The sequence below is a fragment of the Callospermophilus lateralis genome, chromosome 3 (assembly GCF_048772815.1).
Source record: "Callospermophilus lateralis isolate mCalLat2 chromosome 3, mCalLat2.hap1, whole genome shotgun sequence".
Taxonomy (NCBI): domain Eukaryota; kingdom Metazoa; phylum Chordata; class Mammalia; order Rodentia; family Sciuridae; genus Callospermophilus; species Callospermophilus lateralis.
Window position 1 is genome coordinate 115545603 of NC_135307.1, and position 24521 is coordinate 115570123.

A 24521-nucleotide genomic window follows, 5' to 3' on the forward strand; every position below is an offset into this window, starting at 1 on the left:
TACAGCCACACCTGTGGATAGGTCTTTGTACCAGCGGAGGGGTGAGGTTCTTTGCCTCACCTCTGTTGGCCCCCAAATTTTAGCTGAACGACCATCACAAGCAGAAGGGAGGAAGATACACCAAGCCAATTTTTTGACGGCTCCTTTTGGAAAAATTGTACCACCGATGACATCATCAGCAAAAATACCCCAACACTACCACAAGTTGCTGCACCAACAGATAGTTCACATTGCATACAAGTGAGTTCACAATGCATACAAGTGATACATAATCCAGGCAAGTTCTGCAAGCAGTTCAGTGATGGCTATTGCAGAAGCTGTAGATTATCTTTGTCTTCTCTGGCACTGGGATGAAGATAGGAATTCTGGCAATAATGGCTAAAGAAAAAATTATATAACATTCCAGAAGGCACTAAAAGAAAACAATTTTCTTAACAATGTACCTTATCTTCAACAGAATTATTAAATATAATGAAAAGGAAAGGTGAAAGTAAACAAACAGATCTGTTAACCTCCTTTTTTGTTCATATATTAAAACAATCCTCAACAGTTGTTTACCCAATTTAAATTAAACCATTTAAATCACGTGAATAAAAAAAAAATATATGGACCCATTTTTTAATGAGCGTTCATCATATATGATATATGGAATACGTACATACAAACATACAACATAAAACACAAGTGTGCACACAACATATAACATAATAGTAAAGGCCTTATAACTTTTTAGAGGTGAAGTCTCCATTGCAATGTTTAAAAACTCTATAGTCAAAAAATAGAACTGATCAGCAAAACATTAACCTAGGTCTGTATGAGCTCAAAAAACAAAATAGAACTTCATGATGTGGGAAAGGGCAATAATAAAATAGATATTGAAAAAAACATCCTGGCTCTGTTGCAGATGTAAGGATAGCCAAACTGGAGTTTTGGATATCAGCTGTTATGGATTTGAGCCAAATCATCATCTTTTTGGTCTGTAGAAATCGCTTTAGTTAATCTCTCTGGAATCCAAATCGGTTGCTGTTCTCCCTGTGGAAACACATAAACAGACCCCTGACTCCAGACAATCACTGGGTCAGGACCTTTCCATTATCCTGTTAGAATATCCTTCAAAAGTACCTTGGGCTTATGTACATTTTTTAGACACATATGCCTTTCCGCAGCACTAAGTCCTGATGAATCCAAATTTTAAAAATTTACAGTAAAAAGGGTTATTTTAAGTTTATCTTTGGGGGATATATACCCCTTCCCAATTCCTTCTTTTTGTTTTAATAAGTACATTTTAATAGTTTGATGAGCTCTTTCAACTATGTATGCCTTGTCCCTGTGGATTGTATGGGATTCCTGTTATATGAGTAATGCCAAATGATGAGCAAAATTGTTTAAAAGAGGTAGAAGTATAACCAGGGGCATTATCTGTTTTTAACTGTTTTGGAACGCCCACAGTGGCAAAATTTTGTAAGCAATGAGCTATAATATCTTGGATTTGAGTCCCAGCACCCATAAATAAATAAACAAACAAACAAATAAATAAATAACTTAAGCACCCATACTCACAGAAGTACTTAAGTATAGTTGCTGGGTTCAGTGGTCCATGCTTATAATCCCAGTGACTCAGGAGGCAGAGGAAGGAAGATTATAAATTTGAGGCCAGCCTGGTCAGAACCAGCATATTTGAAATTTTTTTTGTATAAAACTTGGTTGTAAAGTTTTTTGATTTGCAGTGTCAAATTCAATAAAGTTTTTTGACTTGCAGTGTCAAATTGGGCTTCCAGTTAAGATGGTGCAGTAAACTCCATTTTTGGTCACTCCTGTTCCAGAAATAGAGCAATAATGAATAAGATTAAGTAGGAAAAAATACAGACAGAGCCAACTTGAAGGAAGAGTCTTTAGGTAAATACACTATTATGGAAAATGAAATAATTAATATCCTTTATGTAGAAATATAAGTTTATAGTTTTCTAGTGAGGAATTCAGAATAAATTTATTATTGAAATTTGGAAACTATTAAGAAAACAGGGAAATATTATCCTTAAGGATGTTTTTTTCTTTTAGATAAAGTTTTATTTATTTATTTAATTATTTATTTTTGTGTGCTGGGGATTGAACCCGTGGCCTTGTGCATATGAGCCAAGCACTCTACCAACTGAGCTATATCTCCCAGCCCTCCTTAAGGATTTATGAGCTTTAACTGACAAATTAAAAGTTAAAGTAGTATTTTATTTTTTGTCATTATTTTCATTTGAACAAAATATATACAAATGTACAAAATGCCTACTGTCAGAATCCTCTTATAATTTCATTCAATCCTCTTATAATTTTATTCATTTACAAAAACAGAACAGCAAAATAATTTAAGTCACTAATACTGACCAAAAATAAAACTGATTATACAGTTGTAAAGTTTAGTATCTTACTCAAAATAGTATTTTAAACAAAAAAATGATCTCATTTCGCTGTGACTTCCTTAAATTTCTTTTAAACCTCTATTTCAGGTTTTTTTTTTTAACCTTTAGCATTAATGACATTTGAGCAAGATAATTCTTTGTTGTGGGAGTTATTCTGTGTATTATAGGATGATTTTCAGGACCCAACCCTCTACAAGGTAGATACTAGTAGCACTCAGTTTTGACAATCAAAAATGTCTCCAGATTTGGGGGTGGGCAGGTGGACAAAATTGTTCCCAGTTGATAACCACTGTTCTAATTAAATAGTAACTTCAAAGTGGGAGGCAGGAAGTGGTAGGTCTAACTTGAAGAATTCTCATGTTAGTTGGATTAGCAAGTAGAATTTATTTGAGCAAGCAGCAGTTGAAGATATTTTGACTGAGAATGAATATTGTCCCCTGTCCTCCACACTCCCTCCTCAGTTTTAGAGGTCCATATCCCAGTTTGCCTTTTCAGTCTTAAAGACAGAAAGCTGTGGAAGGGATACACAGCTTTCTATTTGGAATTTTTGTCCAAATATATCAAGACTTTTTCAAGAACTAGCAGCTTCTTTTTTATAATTGTTTATCAGAACTATTCAGTAGTTCTGAGAAAATAGTATCCTTCATGGGACTACTGAGGTCCCCTTCCTTTCTCCCCATGATGTGAATCTCGGGTGACTTTCTTCTGGCTTTCAATTGAGGACCTTAGTCATCACTGAAGTGAGTGAAGTGATTTACTTCATAAGTATATTTCTTTCTTTAAAGGAATCTCCATTGAAGACCTTATCCATTTGGTATGGTTATAGCCAGGGATGAGTTTTATACACAAACTAGGGGAATGTATTTATTATGTGAGAAACTTGATCTCAGTTTGACTTAATGTCTTCTTTTATTATTTTATTTTTGTGATTTAACCCCAGGATGCCTTACCACTCAGCCACATCCCTAGCCCTTTTTATATTTTTTATTTTGAAACAGAGTCTCATTGACTTGGTTAGAGCCTCACTAAGTTGCCTTAGCCTTCTGAATCACTTAAGAAGAATTTTTATATTGTGATAAAATACATAAAATTTGCCATTTTAAACTTGTTTTTCCTTTTATTAGTGCCAAGTATTGAACCTTGGCCTGTTGTACATGTTAGGAAAACTCTCTACCAACTGGATTACATTCCCAGCCCACCATTTTATTTATTTATTTATTTATTTATTTATTGACTGGAGATTGAATCTAGGGGCACTTTACCATTGAACTAGATGCTCAACCCTTTCTATTTTTTGTTTTCAGGCAGGGTCTTGCTAAATTGCTTAGGGCTTCACTAAATTGCTGAGACTGACCTTGAAATTGAGATATTTCTGCTTCAGCCTTCCAAGTTACTGGGATTACAGGTGTGTGGCACCACACCCAGCCCATTTTAAATATACAGGGCAGTGGCATCAAATACATTTACAATGTAAATCACCACTACATCCATTTCCACAAATATTTTATCATCCCTTTTCTATTTCTATGTGGAATGCCATTGAGATTTTGATTAGAATTGCATTAACTTGTGTAATGCTTTTGGTAGTATGGTCATTTTAATAATATTAATTCTGCCTATCCATGAGCAAGGTAGATCTTTCCATCTTCTAAGGTCTTCTTCTATTTCCCTCTTTAGGGTTCTATAGTTTTCATTGTGTAGATTTTTCACCTCTTTTGTTAAGTTGATTCCCAAGTATATTATTTATTTATTTATTTATTTTGAGGATATTGTGAATGGGGTAGTTTTCTTCATTTCCTTTTCAGAGGATTTGTCACAGATATACAGAAATGCCTTTGATTTATGGGTGTTGATTTTATATCCTGCCACTTTGCTGAATTCTAGTTTTAGAAGTTTCTTGGTAGAGTTTTTTGGGTCTTCTAGGTGTAGAATCATATCATCAGCAAATAGTGCTAGTTTAGTTCTTCTTTTCCTATAGTTATTCCTTTAATTTTTTTCGTCTATCTAATTGCTCTGGCCGGTGTTTCAAGAACTATGTTGAATAGAAGTGGTATCGCTACATCAGACCTTAAACTATACCACAGAGCAATAGTAACAAAAACAGCGTGGTACTGGCACCAAAACAGGCTGGTAGACCAATGGTACAGAATAGAGGACACAGAGAATAACCCACAAAATTAGAACTACCTTATATTAGACAAAGGTGCCAAAAGCATACACTGGAGAAAGGATAGCATCTTCAACAAATGGTGCTGGGAAAACTGGAAATCTATATGCAACAAAATGAAATTGAATTCCTATCTCTCACCATGCACAAAAGTTAACTCAAAATGGATCAAGGATCTAGGAATTAAACCAGAGTAAGTCTAATAGAAGAAAAAGTAGATCCTAATCTCCATCACATGGGGCTAGGCCCCATCTTCCTTAATAAGATGCCTATAACACAATAATTTAAACCAAGAATCAACAAATGGGATGGATTCAAATTAAAAAGTTTTTTCTCAGCAAAAGAAATAATATGTGAGGTGAATAGGGAGCCTACATCCTGGGAACAAATTTTTACCCGTTCACACATCAGATAGAGCTCTAATCTCTAGGGTATATAAAGAGCTCAACAAGATAAGCACCAAAATAATAATAATAATAATAATAATAATAATAATAATAATAATCCAATCAATAAATGGGCCAAGGACCTGAACAGACACTTCTCAGAAGAGGATATATGATCAATCAACAAATATACGAAAAAATGCTCATCATTTTTAGCAATCAGAGAAATGCAAATTAAAACTACTCTAAGATACCATCTCACTATCTCATCCAGTACGAATGGCAGCCATTGTGAAGACAAACAACAAGTGCTGGCGAGGATGCGGGGGAAAAAGGAACACTCAGACATTGCTGGTGGGACTGCAAATTGGTGCAGCCAATTTGGAAAGCAGTATGGAGATTCCTTGGAAAACTAGGAATGGAACCACCATTTGACCCAGCTATTCCTCTTCTTGGACTACATCTAAAGGACCTAAAAACAGCATACTACAGGGACACAGCCACATCAATATTTATAATAGCACAATTCACAATAGCTAGACTGTGGAGCCAACCTAGATGTCCTTCAGTGGATGAATGGATAAAAAAATGTGGCATTTATACACAATGGAATATTACTCAGCCCTAAAAAAGAATAAGATCATGGCATTTTCAGGAAAATGGATGCCATTAGAGAAGATTATACTAAGTGAAGTTAGCCAATCCCAAAAAAACAAATGCCGAATTCTCTGATGTAAGGGGAGGTGACTTAAAATGGGGTAGGGAGGGAGAGCATGGGAGGAAGATTACCTCTAGATAGAGAATTGGGGTGGAAGGGAAAGGGAGGGAGAAGGGGAATAGCATGGATGGTGGAAGGAGACCCTCATTATTATACAAAATACTTGTGTGAAGATGTGAATTTGGTGTCAAGATACCTTATATACAAACAGAGATATGATAAATTGTGGTATAAAGGTGTATTAAGAATTATAATGCAAAAAAAATAAAATAATAATAATAATAAAAATAATAATTATTATCAAATTATTCATAATTTGACATGAGCATACTTTATACACAGTTATGAAAAATTGTTCTGTGAATGGATAATTATGATTGTAATACATTCCACTATTGTCATGTGTATAAGAAATAAAAACAAATAAATAATAAAAACCCCCAAAATATTTCATCATTCCAAACAGAAAATCTGTACCCATTAAATAATATCTTCCTATTTTCCCTCTCTCCCCAAATTATGGTCACCTGCATTCTGCATTCTGTATCTATGAATTCACCTAGTCTAGATATTTCATATGAGTGAAATTGTATAATATATGTCCTTTTGTGTCTGACTTATTTTACTCAGTATCCTGTTTTCAAGGTTCATGGCCACATTGTAACATTTCAGAATTTAATGTTTTAAAAATTTGTTCTAATTGTTATACATGACAGTAGAATGTATTTTGACACATCATACATGAATGGAGTATAATTTATCATTTTTCTGTTTGTACATGATATAGAACCACACTGGTTGTGTAATCATATATGAACATAGGGTAATAATGTCCAATTCATTCTACTATCTTTCCTATCCCTCTACCCTCTCCCCTTCCTTCACTCCCCTCTACCTAATCCACAGTACCTCTGTTTTTCCCTATCCTCCCCCCACATTGTGAATTAGCATCTACCAATCAGAGAAAATATTTGGCCTTTAGTTTTTTGGGATGGGTTTATTTCACTTAGTAAGATATTCTCCAGTTCCATCCACTTACCTGCAAATGCCATAATTTCATTCTTTATGGGAGAGTAATATTCTATTGTGTAATATACCACATTTTCTTTATCCATTCATCTGTTGAAGGGCATCTAGGTTGGTTCCATAGTTTGGCTATTGTGAATTGAGCTGCTATAAACACTGATTTGTCTGTATCACTATAATATGTTGATTTTTAAGTTCCTTAGGTATAAAGTGAGGAGTGGGATAGCTGGGTCAAATGGTGGTTCCATTCCAAGTTTTCTGTGGAATCTGCATACTGCTTTCTTTAATGTTTGCACCAATTTGCAGTCCCACCAGCAATGTATGATTGTACCTTTTCCCTCATATCCTTGTCAACATTTATTATTGCTTGTTTTCTTGATAATTGCCATTCTGACTGGAGTGAGATGAAATCTTAGAGTAGTTTTGATTTGCATTTCTCTAATTGCTAGACATGTTGAATATTTTTTCATATATTTGTTGAGCATTCATATTTCTTATTCTGTGAAGTGTCTGTTCAGTTCCTTAGCCCATTTATTGATTTGGATTATTTGAAAGTTGTTTTTTTTTTTTTTTTTGTATTGAGTTTTTGAGTTCTTTATATATCCTGGAGATTAATGCTCTATGGAGTCTCTCCCATTCTGTAGGCTCTCTTTTCATGTTATTGATTGGTTTCCTTTGCTGAAAGGAAAGTTTTTAGTTTGAATCCATCCCATTTATTAATTCTTCATTTTACTTCTTACACTTGAGGAGTCTTGTTAAGGAACTCAATTCCTGAGCTCACATGGTAAAGATTTTCTTCTAGTAGGTGAAGGGTCTCTTGTCTAATGCCTAGGTCCTTGAGTTTTTTTAAAAATTTTTATTGTTGGTTGTTCAAAACATTACAGGTCCTTGAGTTTTGTGCAGGGTGAGAGATAAGGGTTCAATTTCATTCTGCTACATACATATGGATTTCCAGTTTTCCCAGCACCATTTGTAGAAGACGCTGTCTTTTCTCCAGTGAATGTTCTTGGTGCCTTTGTCTAGTAAACTCCATTTATGGGGTTTGTTTCTGTGTCTTCTATTCTGTACCATTGATATACAAGTCTGTTTTGGTGCCAATATCACACTGCTTTTGTTACTGTGGCTCAGTAATATAATTTAAGGTCTCATATTATGATGCCTCCTGCTTCACTTTTCTTGCTATTAGATTGCTTTGGCTATTCTGGGTCTCTTATTTTTCCAACCGAATTTTGTGATTGCCTTTTCTGTTTCTATGAAGAATGTCATTGGGATTTTAATAGGAATTGCATTAAATCTGTATAAAATGCTTTTGGTTGCCGCAGTCTCTGGCTGGGCACAAATCACGAGTCTCCACACAGCTTGTAGATTCAAACAGCAATTCTTTATTCCCGATCTCACACCAGCAGTCTACAAACACGTTCTGGGGGAATCCACGTTCTCTGCTCAAATCCACTTCTGCCCAAATCCACTCCGCATGGGCTTCTGTCTCCCAAAATATACTGTCTGACCCTAAGCACTCAAGAGGAACTCAGCAGCAGGATACGCCCTATTTTAAAGGGGGAACACCCTAATCTCCTATTATGCTAAACTGCCCTATTCTAAAGGGGGAACACCCTAATCTCCTATTATGCTAAACCGCCCTATTCTAAAGGGGGAACACCCTAAACATGGATCCTGCCCTGGTCCTTGAGCAAGGTCACCTTTCAGAAGTCCTTCCACTAGACAGCATGGGAGTAAGCTGGCAAGGAATTTGTCATACCTACTTGGCTGATGGCTCCCAGCATTTGGTGGTATGACCATTTTGCAATATTAATTCAGCCTATCCAAGAGCATGGGAAATCTTTCCCTCTTCTAAGGTCTTATTTCTTTTTTTTTTTTTTTCATATTTATTTTTTAGTTGTAGTTGGACACAATACCTTTATTTTATTTATTTTATATGTGGTGCTGAGGATCAAACCCAGGGCCTTGCATGTGACTAGGCAAGTGCTCTACTGCTGAGCTACAACCCCAGCCCCCTTATTTCTTTCTTTAGTATTCTGTAATTTTCATTGTAGAGGTTTTTCACCTGTTTTGTTAGATTGATTCCCAAGTATTTTATTTTATTTTATTTTGAGAATGTTGTGAGTGGGGTAGTGTTCCTAATTTCTCTGTCAGTGGATTCATCACTGTTGTGTAGGAATGCGTTTGATTTATGGGGGTTGATTGTATATCCTCCTACTTTGCTGAATTATTTATTCTAGACATTTTCTGGTGGAATTTTTGGGATCTTCTAAATATAGAATCATTTTGTTGGCAAATAGTGATAGTTTAGGATCTTCATTTTTTTTTAAGGATAAATAATATTCTATGTATATACCACATTTTGTTTATCAGTTTTTTTGTTGATGGACATTTGGGTTGTTTTCTGTATTTTTATGTGTTAGTAATTTTTAAGGAATTTAAAGGTTGTGGATATTGGGAATATTATAGATATTCTGCAAATATGTCATTTCCTATATCTTATTTAACATTTTTATCAACAGATTATATATGTTTCATTCCTAAATTTATTTTATATAGGCATGCTTTTTTTGTTGGTTCTTTTTAGTTATATATGACAGTAGAATCTGTTTTGACATAATTATACAAGCATGGAAATATCTTGGTTGGTTTCATTACTTTTCCCCCATGATTTGGTTCTTGTATAAACAAAATTATAGAGTTACTTAATTTATTTATTATCTCATTCAATCTGCAGTCCATGTGAAACTGTTCCTACAGTGTCTTCAAAACACACTAATTCAATCAAAACTCACTAATTCTAGTGAGTGACTCTTTCATTTGCTTTTTTTTTTTAAAAAAAAAAGAAGTTTTAAGTTGTAGATGGACAAATACCTTTATTTTGTTTTTTATTTTATTTTTATGTGGTGCTGAGGATCGGACCCAGGGCCCTGCGCGTCTTAGGCTAGGCAAGTGCTCTACCACTGAGCCACAACCTCAGCCCCATTTCATTTGCTTTTTTAAAGAATAGTTTACTTGTTTCTGCATCCTCAATTCTGATTCTCTTTCAACCTGTTGTAATCTGGCTTTTGCCTCATTATTCAACTGATTAAATGCATGAGCCAAGCTTTTTTTTTAATTGATGCATTATAGTTATACCCATTGATGGGATTTGTTGTTATATATTTGTTCATGCATGTGTTAAAACAATATAATTTGGTCAATATCATTCCCCAGTATTTCCTGTTTTCCTCCTGTCCTTCCCCCTGCTTCCTTTCCTCTGCTCTACTAACTCCTTTTCATGAGATCACCCATCCTTTCTTGTCCTTTTTCCTCTCCAGCTTCCATATAAGAGAAAACATATGATGCTTGATCTTCTGATTTTGGCTTGTTTTGCTTAACATAATCTCAAGTTCTATCTATTTCCCTCCAAATGGCATAATTTCATTTTTAAATGACTGAATAAAAAATCCGTTGTATATAAACTACATTTTCTTTTATCTATTTATCCATTGGTGGACACCTAGGCTGCTTGCAAAGTTTGGCTCTTGTGAATTGTACCGTTATAAACATGGTATTTTTGCATCACTGTAGTTGGTAGCTTGAATTCTTTCGAATAAATGCTAAGGAATGGTATAGCTGGTAATATGTAGGTTCCTAGTCTTTTGAGGAACCTCCATACTGATTTCAATAGTGGTTGTGCTAATTTACAATTCCACCAGCAGTGTAAAAGTGTTCCTTTTTCTCCAAATCCTCTCCAGCACTTATTACTTTTGTATTATTTTCTCTTTTTAAAATATTTTTAGCTGTAGATGGTCATGATTCCTTTGCTTTATTTATTTATTTTTATGTAGTGCAGAGGATCGAACCCAGTGCCTCACCCATGTAGGGCAAGCCCCATACCATGGACCCTCTGGCTGCCCTTCTGACTGGAGTGAGATGAAATCTCAGCGTAGTTTTGATTTTCATTTCCCTAATTGCTAATGATATTGAACACTTCATATATTTGATGGTCATTTGTATTTCTTCTTTTGAAAAGTGTCTGTTTAATTCATTTTCCCATTTACTAATTGGATTATTTGAATTTTGGATGTTAAGTTTTTTTGAATTCTTTATATTCTGGATATTAATCCTCTATCAGAAGAGTAGCTATCAAAGATTTTCTCCCATTGTATAGATTGTCTTTTTACATTCTTGTTTCCTTTGCTGTGTAGAAGCTTTTTTAATGTGATACTATTCATTTATTAACTCTTGGCACCATTTCTTGAACTTTAGGGGGTCCTGTTGAGAAAGTTGTTGCTGTACCTGTATGCTGGAGTGTTGACCCTTTGTTTTTATCTGGGAGTTGCATAGTTTCCAATCTAATTCCTAGGTTTTTGATCCATTTTGCGTTGATTTTTGTGGAGGATGAGAGATAAGGATCTAGTCTTTTTCTTTTTTGATGGATAACCAGTTTTCCTAGCATTATTTGTTAAAAAGACCATCTTTTTTTCCAAATATGTTTTTGGCACCTTTGTATTTTTTTTATTGTGTTAAAATACACATAACAGAATTTACCATTTTTAAGTGTATAGTTCTGTGTTGTTGAGTACATTCACATTGTTTTGCAACCAGGAACACTATCCACCTCCAGAACTTTTTTGTTTTTCCCTTGTTGAGATTTTGTAACCATTGAACAATCAATCTCTCCATTTCCCCATCCTCTGGCAACAATTATCTGTATATGAATTTGAGTAGGATAGATACCTTATATAAGTGGTATCATTCAATATTTGCCCTTTGTGTCTTATTATGCTTAAGTGTTATACAATGTATCAGGATTTAATTCCATTTTAAGGTCAAATAATATGCCATTATATACTTATATCATGTTGTTTATCCATTCATCTGTTGCTGCACATTTGGGTTGTTTCCACCTTTTGACTACTGTTAGTAATGCTGCTGTGAAAATTGATGTACAGATATCTGTTTGAGACCCAGCTTTGAATTCACACCTGGAAGTGGAGTTGCTGATATGATAATTCTATATTTAATCTTGAAGAATTGTGTTAACTTGTAATTTACACAAAAAGTAGTATATACATCTGATTTTTTCCCTGTTTTTTTTTTATTTTCAGTGCTAGTAAGAACTGCAAATCAAAACTCTTGAATTTTGATGAATGTGTACATTTGTATTTATATTATATATATATATATTCATCATTCAGAGCAAATTAAACATTTCATTATTCAGAAAGTTTCCTCATATTATTTTCAAGTTCTCCCTTCTCTTACCCAAATGCAACCCTTGTTCTGATTTTTGTATCTATGAATTGACTTTGAATTTCCATATAAGTTATACTTAAAGAGAGTCAGCCATACAGTTTCTGTTATTTAACTTTGGGCAAGTCAACTTTTGCAAAACACAGTGTTTTTAAAATTCATTTATGGTGATGTATGTATTAGTAGTTCTTTTTTGGGAGGGCGGTACCAGGGATTGAACTTGGAGGCACTCGACCACTGAGCTACATCTCTAGCCCTATTTTATATTTTATTAGAGGCAGGGTCTCACTGAGTTGCTTAGCACCTCGCTAAATTGCTGAGACTGGCTTTGAACTCATGATCCTCCTGCCTCCGTCTCCTGAGCCACTGGGATTCTGTGCCACCACACTCGACTATTAGTAGTTCTTTTAAAAAATACTTTCTAGGTGCAGTGGTCTGCACCTGTAATCCCAGTGTCTCCGGAAGCTAAGGCAGGAGGATTGCACGTTCAAACCCAGCCTCAGCAACATAGCGAGGCCCTAAGCAACTTAGTGAGACCTTGTCTCAAAATAATAAATAAAAAACGGGCTAAAGATGTGGCTCAGTGGTTAAGTGCTCCTGGGTTCAATTCCCGGTACCAATAAATAAAGAAATAAAGTCATATGAATATGCCACATTTTTTTCTTCTTTTAATACACATTTGTGTTTCTAGTTTTGACTTCTATAAAAGTTTTTTTAATTTAATTTTATTTTTTTAAATACATGACAGCAGAATGCATTACAATTCTTAATACACATATAGAGCACAATTTTTTATATTTTTGTATATACAGTATGTCCATGCCAATTCATGTCTTTTTTTTTTAATTTTAGTATTTATTTGTTTTTTTTTTTTTTTAATTTTTCGGCGGACACAACATCTTTGTGTTTGTATGTGGTGCTGAGGATCGAACCCGGGCCGCACGCATGCCAGGCGAGCGCGCTACCACTTGAGCCACATCCCCAGCCCCAATTCATGTCTTTATACATCTATTATAAAAGTTTTGTTGAGCATTCATTTATACATTTTATTGTGTATGTGGCATGTGTTTTCACTTGAGGAAGGGTGTAGGGAATGGAATTGCTGGTTAATGTGTGACGTGTATGTTTTATCTTTTTATACAAAACTTCCAAACTAATTTCCAAACTGGTTCTACAATTTACCCTCCCACCAGCAATATTATGAGAGTTTGGTTGTTGCACACTCTTGCGAATGTTTGCCGCTGTCATTCTTTTTTATATTAGACATGCTTGTGAGTGTTGTAATATCTTATCGTGACTTTAATTTGCGTGATCCAATGACTTACAGTGTTGAACAAACACTTCTTCATTTCAATCATTCCTTTGGTGAAGTGCCTGTTCAAGGATTTTTTTTTCTTTTTCTTTCCTTTTTTTTTTTTTTTTTTAAAAAAAACAACCCTATTTTAGGGCTGGGATTGTGGCTCAGTGGTAGAATGTTTGCCTAGCATGGGCAGGACCCGGGTTCAATCCTCAGCACCACATAAAAATGAAATGCATTGTGTTGTGTCCATCTACACCAAAAAATAAATTTAAAAAAATATTTTTAAAAAATCCCTATTTTAAAATTGGGTTGTTTTCTTATACACTGATTTGTGAGAATTATTTAAATTATTTGTCTATTTTGAAGATATGTCCTTTTCCTATTATATGTATTTTTCCCTATCATGTATCTTTTTTTTTTAAAGAAAGAGTGAGAGAGAGTGAAAAAGAGGGAGAGAGAGAATTTTTTTTAATATTTATTTTTTAGTATTTGGCGGACACAACATCTTTGTATGTGGTGCTGAGGATGGAACCCGGGCCGCACGCATGCCAGGCGAGCGCGCTAACGCTTGAGCCACATCTCCAGCCCAGCTATCATGTATCTTTAACATTTCACTTTATTAATGTATTTTGGTGATGAGAGGTTTTCATTTTGATGAAGGATAATTTATTATTATTTTATTTTGTGATTAATGCTTTCTTTGTTTTTTCCTGGAGATCTTAACCCTTAACTAAGACTGAGTTGTGTGTCCCTTTCCTCTTCTGCATTATTATTGCAGAAATTAATTTCTTTGAGGGGGTATTTGATTCTGTCTATAATTTTTATTTTGTTGAAATATAGCATACAGTCTGAAGAGTACATAAATCATAATTGTGCAGCTCAGTGGATTTTTACAAAATGAACATACCCATGTAATCACCATCTAGATTAAGGTCTGACCATCACCAGCATCTCACAGGCATCCATCATGCCCCTACTATCATTAACTGATCTATAAAAGTGGCTACTTGTATCTGACTTCTCTCTTGAAGATCAGTTTTCCCTGCATTTAAACAATATAAATGGACTCATGCAGTATATACTTTCTAATGTCTGGTGGCTTTGTTCAAAATTTTATTTATAACATTCATCTATTTTGTTGCATGTAATAGTGTTTGGTTGTTTTTCATTATTACAGTATTCCATTATGGGTCTACCTCAGTTTATTCTTTTTTAAAAAAATATTTTTAGTTGTAGATGGACACAATACTTTTATTTATTTCTATTTGGTGGTGAGGATCGAATCCATTGCCTCACATGTGCTACAACCCCAGCCTATACCTCAGTCTATTCTTGATGAAGATTTGGGATATTTTCATTTTGAGGTGGTTTCGAATAATGCCACCATGAAGAAACTTATACATGTTTTTTAGTAAATAGACAGTACTGAGGAGTAGGGTTCCAGGGTTACCTGGGAAGGTATATTTAGGCTCAGTAAATATTCAGTTTTCCAGATACTTTTAATATAATCCCCTTTGTATCAAATAAAGGTTTTAAAAACATATACATATGCTCTAGTATACAACATTTATATTTTACCTGAACTAAGAATATTTTTGTCCTTATTTGTGGCCCTGTAAATTTTAGTGTCCTAAAAGGCCTTTTTGTGCACTCTTTTATATTGGCAAGAAATATGTTATTCTTTCCTACACAAGTTCCACTGCTCATATTTATGTATCTGGTATAACATCAGCTTATTAATATTCTTCACTTTTAGAGCTTTATTTATGGCCTCCCTCTGTCAAAGAATAATACCATGGATAATTCCTATCAAAAAGTTTGTAGAATTTATCTACCTAAACAATTTATTAAGAAGAAATAATAAAAGAGAGTGCCATAGTAAATGCTTTTGCCCTTTTGTATGTATGTGTGTGGTATTAAGGATCAAACCAGGGCCATACTCTACCACTGAGCTATATTCCCATTCCCCTATGTATTTTTTTAAAATTCCAACTATGTATTTTTAAGAACTATTTGAAAATTTTGCTATTTTGGTATATTAAAAGTCATATCGTTTATAATAGAAAAACATTAAAACCATTATTTATTTTATATTACTAAGTTACGTCAGTTGACAGCCCAAATACATTTTAAAATGAGACAGGTCTTTAATATTAGGCTGAAACTAACATGTGCTTTAATTAGTACCCTAGGAGCCCTGACTAAGTAGCTGGTGCTTGTGGGCAAATTACTTAACCTCTAGAGCTTTAGTTTCCTTATTTGTAATATGGCACTAGTGCCTGAATTGCTTGACTCACTAGCCTTATTTCACTATCCAGTGAAATAATGTGGGAGAAAACACTTTGAAACACACATACGCACATATACATATAAAAATATAATAAAAAAACTTAACACTAAAAAGGATACAATTAACTAAAAAGGATACAATACAACTAATTATTTTGGGGAAGTAATTTAACAATAATCTAAAATATAGAGAAAAACTGTAATTAATTTGTTTTTTTTATATGACCTTTTTTCCTTCCTCATTCCATTTTAAGGCTCATAAGAAGCAAGCTGGATAGCAACAATTTAATAAAAGAATTAAAAAATAGCTTCTCTTGTGTGTCTTCAATACTGATTCAGCCCAGTCTCTTCTTCTTCCATCATTATTTATGTTCCTGAACAGAGTTTATGTTTTTGCTGATCCTGGGCCAGTTTGTCCTTAGATCATTCCTCAGCTTCTCTTCTTTGCTTGGTTATGAGAAGCTGACTCTCACAGGAGCCTTTTCTTCCTAGAGTCCTGCTTTCGCAGTTTTTGATTGAATTAGCAAGTGGGAGGAACTAGTAGGAGACTAGAGGGCAAGAGGAAGGAGACGCCAGAGCCTGTCCCCACTGTTCCTCTGCTTGGAGAAGTTGGAGGAATAGGGGTCATCTCTGGAAGTTTCTCTTCTCTTGCTCCTGCCAGTCAGACCAACCTCCTTTTTGGTTTCCTCTAGGTAACTCCAGCCCTGGGTACTGGGTAGTAGTACATTAGCTCTACCCTTTCTATTTCTGTCCTAGGGGTGGTAGTGGATTTTTGCTCATGCCTATGCCTGATCAGTCTCACCATTCTCTTTTAGGCCTCTCATTTCTTCCATTACTGTTTATCACATCATTGTCTTTTTGTTTTAAATCCTTGAGTGGTTTCTCTGTTTCTTCATTAGACTCTGACCAATATAGAAGCCCAGAACAGTAAAAATGTCTTGTGTTACATCTTTTGTTGTCCCAGATGCTATAATGTAGAAAAGTGTTAGAATTACTATTTGATATGAAGAAATTAACTTTATTCAATGACCACTTTAAGATCTTTCATATTTTCCAGTGAATATTTATTGGGGGACAGGAAATGAAGGCACAGAGAAGTCAAATAATTTGTTTTAGGTTCCATAGCTAGGCTTGGTGCTTTATTAAGAATGGAATTCTACATATGAAAACTTTAATGTGCTACATGTCTGCTAGTCTTTAACAAAGAAGGCCTTACTTTTAAATTTTCATTACTACATTTTAATTATACAGAACAATGGATTTCATTGTGGCGTATTCATATGTGCATATATAACATACTTTGATTATATTCAAAGTATAATCATTGCCCTACTTACTCTCCCCTCTCCCTCATTTCCTTCTTTTTCTCTAATAGTCTCCCTTCTGCTTTCATTTGTCCTAGGTTTCACATATGAGGGAAAACATGTGAGGGAGTCTGGCTCATTTTACTTAATATTTGATCTCTAGTTCCATCCATTTTCCTAATGACATGATTTTTTCTTCTTCATGGCTGAATAATACTCCATTTTGTATATATATCCATTCATCCATTGACAGGCATTAGGCTGATTCCGTAACTTGGCTGTTGTGCTTTGTGTTGTACAACATGGGTATGCAGATATCTCTATAGTATGCTGATTTTAGTTCCTTTTGGTGTATACCCAGGAGTGGTATCACTGGATCATATAATAGTTCTATTTTTAGTTTTTTGAGGAACCTTCATACTGATTTCTATAATGAATGTATTGATTTACATTCTCACCAACAGTATATCAGGGTTCCTTTTCCCCTGAGTCCTCAAAAGCATGTAGTGTTTGTTTTTTTAATTTCTTGATCTAGCTATTTTGCCTGGGGTAAGATGGAATTGCAGTATAGTTTTTTTTAATATTTATTTTTTAGTTAGGTGGACACGATGTCTTTATTTTATATTTATGTGGTGCTGAGGATCAAACCAGTGCCTCATGCATGTGAGGTGAGTGTTCTACCTCTGAGCCACAATCCCAGCCCTGGAATTGCAATATAGTTTTGATTTGCATTTCTCAGTTGTTGAACATTTTTTTCATGTAATTATTGGCTGTTGATACTTCCTTTGAGAATTAGCCTTTTTAGTTGCTCATTTATTGATGAATTTGGCTTTTTAGTGTTAAGTTTTTTGAGTTTGTTTTTGTTTTTGCAGTACTGGAGATTAAACCCAGGGCCTCATGCATGCCAATAAGCACTCCACCATACCCTGTATCACCAGTCTGTTTTTTTGAGTTCTTTATATAGTATGGATATTAACCCTCTGTGGGAAGAGTAGCAGGCAAAGATTTTCTCTCATCCTGTAGTATGTCTCTTCAATATGTTTATTAATTCTTTTGTTATGCAGAAGTTTTTTAGTTTGACATGATCCCATTTGTTGATTCTGGCTATTATTTCCTTAGCTATTCAGGAAGTCATTGCCTTGTATCTATGTCTTGAAGTTTGTCTCCTGTTTTCTTCTAGCAGTTTCAAAGTTTCAGGCCTTGTATTTTAGGTCTTTTTGAGATGATTTTTATAATCTATTTTGAAATGATTTTTAGACAGGGGGGGAATCTGGTTTCAGTCTTTTACATGTGGACATCCAGTTTTCCCAGCACCATTTGTTGAAAGAGGCTTTTTTCCATGGTATGTTTTTGGCAAGAATCAGCTAGCTGTAAGTACTGGCTTTTGTCTCTGTGTTCCCTGTTCTATTCAATTGATCTGCTTGTCTGTTTTTATTACCAGTACCGTGCTAGTATAAAAACAGTATATTTTGATATTGTTCTAGTATATTTTGAGATCAGGTATTGTGATACCTCCAGAAATATTCTTTTTGCTAAGGGTAGTTTTGGCAACTTGGGTTCATTTTTGCTTCCACGTGAATTTTAGAATTTTTTTTTCTGGTCTGTGATGACTGTTTGTTGTTTGTTTGCTTTTTTGTACTGGGAATTGAATCCAGGGACACTTAACACTGAGCTACATCTCAGCCTTTTTTACTTATTATTTTGAAACAGTTCCTTACTAAGTTGCTGAGGCTGGCCTTGAACTTGAGATCCTCCTGTCTCAGCTTCCCAAGTGGCTATGCCATTGATATTTTGATTTAGATTGCATTGATTTATAGATTGTTTTCAGTAATGTGGCCATTTTAACAATATTAATTCTGCCAATATATGAACATGGGAGGTATTTCCATCTTCTGGTGTCATTTTCGATTTCTTATTTCAGTGTTCTGTAATTTTCATCATAGAAAATTAGCAATTTTTACCTCCTTGGTTACAGTTATTTCTGAATATGGTATTTATATTGTATGTATTTATGTTTTGAAGCTATTGTGAATGAAATCATTTTTTCTGGTTTCTCAGTGAGCTCATTGTTAGCGTAAAGAAAAGCTACTGATTTTTATATGTTGATTTTGTATTCTACTTTGCTGAATTTATTTATCATATCTGAAAGTCTCAAGGCTTTATTTATAGTGCTCTTAGAAAAGTCCTAGTTGTTTTAGGAAAACGTTCAACTAAAAATTTGAACCACCGTAATTTCCTGCTTAGCTTTCATTTACCCAAGATTCCATCACAAATTTTATTTTATTTTATTTTATTTTTTAAAAGAGAGAGTGGGGGAGAGAGAGAGAGAGAGAGAGAGAATTTTTTAATATTTATTTTTTAGTTCTCGGCGGACACAACATCTTTGTTTGTATGTGGTGCTGAGGATCGAACCCGGGCCGCACGCATGCCAGGCAAGCGCGCTACCGCTTGAGCCACATCCCCAGCCCTCCATCACAAATTTTAAACTTGGACATTAACCCAAAATTAATATAAAGATTTGTATTAGGGCCACTTCTAAGAATATTTGGCACCTAGGACATTTGCCATAGAGAATTCTTATGGGGTCATGTTTATTCTGTTATGGAATTGCTTAAATATGTTGGGCTTATAATCTTAAAGGAAGAAAGAGGGGTAAGAAATGTCACAAAAGAGGCAAGAAAAGAGAAGGGGCAAGGGAGTATTTTTGCCAGATTGCCAGCCTTCTGCTCTTACTGCCTTAGTAGGATGCTAGAGGGGCACTGTAGAGTTGGAGATAAGAGCATGGTCATTTTTAAAAATATATATTTATTTTTGAGTTGTAGTTGGACACAATACCTTTATTTTATTTTTATGTGGGGCTGAGGATCGAACCCAGGGCCTTACTGGTGCTAGAGGAACGTTCTACCGTTGAGCCACAATCCCAGCCCTGAGGGTGGTCATTTTTACAACTAGTTGAAAGGCATTACTTTGTCTTCCCTTCATTACCAGGTCACTGACCTCTGTGGTAACATAAACCTCTAGTTTACCTTGTAAATTCATTCAGGAATATAAAACATGACTCTTCTTTTATTGTGACATTTTAATAATAGTGTTGGAGATGACCACTGTGTGTCATAAGGTAGTGAAGGCTCTGTTTTGCATATATGTGGCTGTCTTCTTTGGAGAGTTTTTGAAATAGACAAGTCTCATAATATCTCATAATATCTGTGAAAACATATAAAAACTAGTGTCCCTGATTGTAGGGGGAGTTGGAGTGAACAATGATTTGGAATACAAGAAATGCAACTTACATGTTTACAGGTAAAAAATTCTAACTTTAAATTCAGGATTCATAGACTAGTGATTTCTAAGGTATTTATGATTCCTTCATCTTAGAGAATAATTAAAGAATAATGACGATAAAAATAATAGCAACAATAACAGCTACAGTTTCTTTAGGGTTTACTATTTGAACTTTTTAAAATATTAAGTGATTCAATCCTCTATGAGAATGAGTGTGTTATTCCCTGACACTCTCATTTAAAAGTTTGATCCTTAGACATGTACTCTCTGACCTTCCTTGCTTTTTTCCTTCGTAGAAAAATATTACTTATAAGATTTTAGTATCATCTGTTCCTTCTGCTAGCATCCCTACCCGCTTCTATCTACTCCACCCATTTGTAAGATCCCTGAAATCAGAGAGTCAGTTTTGTTCACTTCTGTATCCCCAGGACCTAGAATGTGTCAATCAGTGAATATTGGTTGAATGAATTAATGAGTCTTGATTTTACAGATGAGATTAAATTTCCTAAGGTCCCCCATTTGGTAGCAGGACAGTTATGGAACAGTGAAATGGTCTATGAGGTCTTTGATGAAGCTAAAGTTCTTTTAGTTTTTAGATGAATTACATCTCTAAATTACTCTTAGCATTAGATTTGGTGGTACCTCCCCTTCTGATTTGTAGAACTCCATTTCATGAGCATCTGGGCCATTGATCTACCTTGTAAATTCATTCAGGAATACAAAACATGACTTTTCTTTTATTGTGACATTTTAATAATAGTCAAGATGTGAAAAATTACATTTTATAAATTTTTAGGCTGTAGAAGCAATGGTATAGAGTAATGTTTAAACTCAGAATGGTTTGGTGGCTCCTCCTTTTTTTTACTTATTTCCTTTAATGCCTAAGTGACAGAGGGATAGGCCATACAATTAAAAGTAGGTCAAGGGACTGGGGATGTAGCTCAGTGGTAGAGTACTTGCCTAGCTTATGCAAGGCTCTGGGTTTGATTCCCACCACAATAAATAAATATGAGAAGTTGGTCCAAGATTACTCAGTAAGCCACTTGTCCAGTACTCTTCATTATGCACTTTACCCATTTTATATATATACACACATCTTCAATCTCAGTGATTTGTTTTTTTTAATAAATATTTTTTAGTTATTGATGTACCTTTATTTTTTATTTATTTATATATGGTGCTGAGGATTGAACCCAGTGACTCACACATGCTAGGCAAGCACTGTGCTACTGAGTCATAAACCCAGCTCTGATTTGTGTGGGTTTTAACAGGAAATTTAATTCAGAAAGTGGTTATACAGAATGTGAACGGCTAAGATCTGGCAGGCAGAGAAGGAAGGAAACAAGTGATAGAAAAATATCAAATAGAACTGGGTGCGGGGGTGCATGCCTGTAATTCTAGTGACTTAGGGAGGCTAAGGCAGGAGGATCACAAGTTCAAAGCCAGCCTCAGCAACTTAGCAAGTGCCCTAAGTAACTTAGTGAGACCTGTCTCAAAAGATGTGGCTAGTGGTTAAGTTCCTCTGGGTCCAATCCCGAATATGGAAGGAAGGAAAAAAGCAAGGGAGGGAGGAAGGAACTCATAAAGGCCCTTTAGAAGTGCAGTTCTACTGAGAGAATTGTACTGTATGTCACCAGCCAGATTTAAAAATAAAAACATTCAGTTATTTTTTTACTTTAAAGCTTTTTATTTTTTTGAGAAGTTAGCATTAGATTCAAGTCTCCTTTTTATCTTTTCCCAATCTTCTCTTCCCTCTTTCTCAAGGTTTTCACTATTCAAAGGCAGATGTTGATCCTTCTCCTTTATACCATAGAAAAATGATTTATTAATGAATTTTTTTACCTGTACTGATTTTATAGTTTCTTAATCATGAGCCATATTTGGTGATTCAAATAGATTTTTTTTTTTCATTGTTGACTTCTTATTCCTTAAGCAACAGTATAATGTTCCCATTTGAGCTATTTCTAAAGATTGTGTTTAACTATTTACAGTGTTTTTGGTACTTTGATCTATCAGGTATGACATTAACTATGTTAAACATATTTTGTTAGAAATATTTCTGAAATCGTCATTAAAAGACTTCCTAGTCACCTTCTATAATCATGGGGGGAGAGAGAGAGAAGAAATTTGTTTTGTAGGCCAAGTTATCATGTGAAAAACTGATGTTATATAAGACACAAAAACTCTAGAGAACAAAAATATATATCCAATGTGTAATAGTACGACAGTATCTTTTAGTTTAATAGTATATATATTTTGATGCACTATAATATATTCTTATAATCAGCAGCATGAATAATTGGGGTATTGCAATATGCTTAAGATTTATTTAGACGTTAGAACAACACTAAAAGGAAAATAATCGAATAATGCTTGTGTCATTTGTTTAGTCATAATATGCTCTCTAGTCCCAGACTTTCCTATTTTGGAGAAGCAGAACTGGTTGATACATCTCCACTATATCCGGAAGGATTATGAAGCATGCAAGGTGAGAGGCTGCAATGATAAGAGGAAATGGGAGGCAGGCTGTGGGGTAGGCAACTAACTGTCTGCAGCACAGATATATGGCAGTTGATATTCCACTAATAAAATGTGAATTCATCCTTCCTTACACATTATATATTAGTTAGCTTTGCTATGATAGTGCTGCCTTAAAGTTTTAGTGGCATTTATTAATTGCTCATGGGCCTCCAGATTGACTGTGGGTTGGCCAGGTTTGACTATAGACTTTTTTGGGTCTGGTTCAGGTATGTTCCATGTATCTTCTCATATCAAGGCAAATCTGAAAGGGCAGTCATTTTTTGGGACTTCTTGATTTCTTGATGGAAACAGTTGTTTATCTCACTGTATTATCTGTTTTTTTTTGATCTTTGGATAGATAAGATAATTCTCTTAATTATGGTGAGGTTGATCATCATTTGTATAAATATAAAAAAGGTTTTAAATAAAAACCATTTATTTTCCATCTTTACTGTATATGTTAAAAATTTGCTGTCAGATGATAGTAGTATTAACATGCAAAGTAAATCTATGGTGTTGTCTTTTTTTTTTAAGCATTCAGAGCTTTGTGATGCTTCTTAAATTTTGACTTTTAAACAGTGCAAAGAAATAATGATCTTTAGTGCCAGTAAAAATGTTGAAAATTTCTCTTTCTGTTTTCCTTCTGTGATTTTACCCTTTTTTTGTTTCCCTTTTCATTTTGACCACTTTTCAGTTTCCTTGTTTGTTTGGCTTCTCTTCCTCTGCTGCTGCTGCTGTTTTTTTTTTTTTTTTTTTTTGTTGTTGTTGTTGTTTTAACAGTACTGGGGATTGAACCTAGAGCCCCTTTACCACTGAGCTACTTCTCCAGTCCTTTTTATTTATTGAGACAGAGTCTTGTTGAATTGCCCAGGCTGACCTCAAACTTGTGATCTCCTGGCTCAGCCTCCCCACTCAATGAGATTACAGGTGTATACCACCCTGCCCAGCCTTCTAATTATTTCTCAAGAGTTGGGGATTTCCTAGTTGCTTGATCCCTTTATTCATTCAACACATTTCTTCCTGATTTCCAAATCAGTTTGAAATGCCCACAGCATTTTAAATTCAACTTGCCTGTGGTTGAATTAATCTGCTCCCTTCTAAACCTATTTCTTATCCCATTTCCCATCTCAGAGATGAATTTCATCCATCATTCACCCAGTTGTGAATGTGTCACAGTTCCCTCATCCATTTCTTGATAATCATCAAGTCTGGAGGGCCTTCTCTTACCACCTTTTGAAATTATCTACCATCAGTTGGCAGTCTGAAAGTTCTCCCCTCTTCCTGCCTTAATCCTCATTATTACAATTTAAACTACCTCAAGAGTTCTACCAACCTTGCCTTTAATATTGTTTCATTTCATTCTGTTTTTAACATGTTTCCAAAGTGATATTTCTGTATAACAAACAGAATTGGGTTTTTTCCTGATTAAAACTTTTCCAGGGCTAGGGATGTGGCTCAAGCGGTAGCGCGGTCGCCTGGCATGCATGCGGCCCGGGTTCGATCCTCAGCACCACATACAAACAAAGATGTTGTGTCCGCCAAAAACTAAAAAATAAATATTAAAAATTCTCTCTGTCTCTCTCTCTTTAAAAACAAAACAAAACAAAACAACTTTTCCCCATTGCACTCAAACTTTTTGATATGGCATTTGAAGTCTTCCTCTCTGAAAGTCTTGGTATCTCAGCTTCTCTTCCAGCTCCTGCTAACACGAAGTTTGAAACAAATCCAGAAAGCCTTCCCTAATTCAAGTTAGAATCAGATGCTTGCCCCCTGAGTATTATAGCATCTTGGGTTTAGTCCATAGTAGTAAAAAGAGCCTATGGTGGGCTGAGGTTGTAGCTTGGTGATAGAGCACTTGACTACCACGTGTGAGGCAT

At 34.8% G+C, this 24521-nt stretch overlaps 1 protein-coding gene across 4 annotated transcripts in view; it reads left to right on the forward strand.

Moving 5' to 3' along the window:
- The window catches only part of Bbs4 (Bardet-Biedl syndrome 4), a 60779-nt gene that overhangs the window by 16397 nt on the left and 19861 nt on the right, over positions 1-24521 (forward strand). The window contains exons 3-4 of one of the 4 annotated variants that reach the window (XM_076851056.1): positions 20085-20142; positions 22533-22612. The exons of 1 other annotated variant lie outside the window; for it this stretch is intronic. In XM_076851056.1, the coding sequence (XP_076707171.1) occupies positions 20103-20142; positions 22533-22612 (120 nt within the window). In that variant the 5' untranslated portion in view covers positions 20085-20102. Of the gene's footprint in view, positions 1-20084; positions 20143-22514; positions 22613-24521 lie in introns of all 4 variants that reach the window. 2 more of the 4 variants (XM_076851055.1, XM_076851054.1) reach the window with 2 other exon arrangements.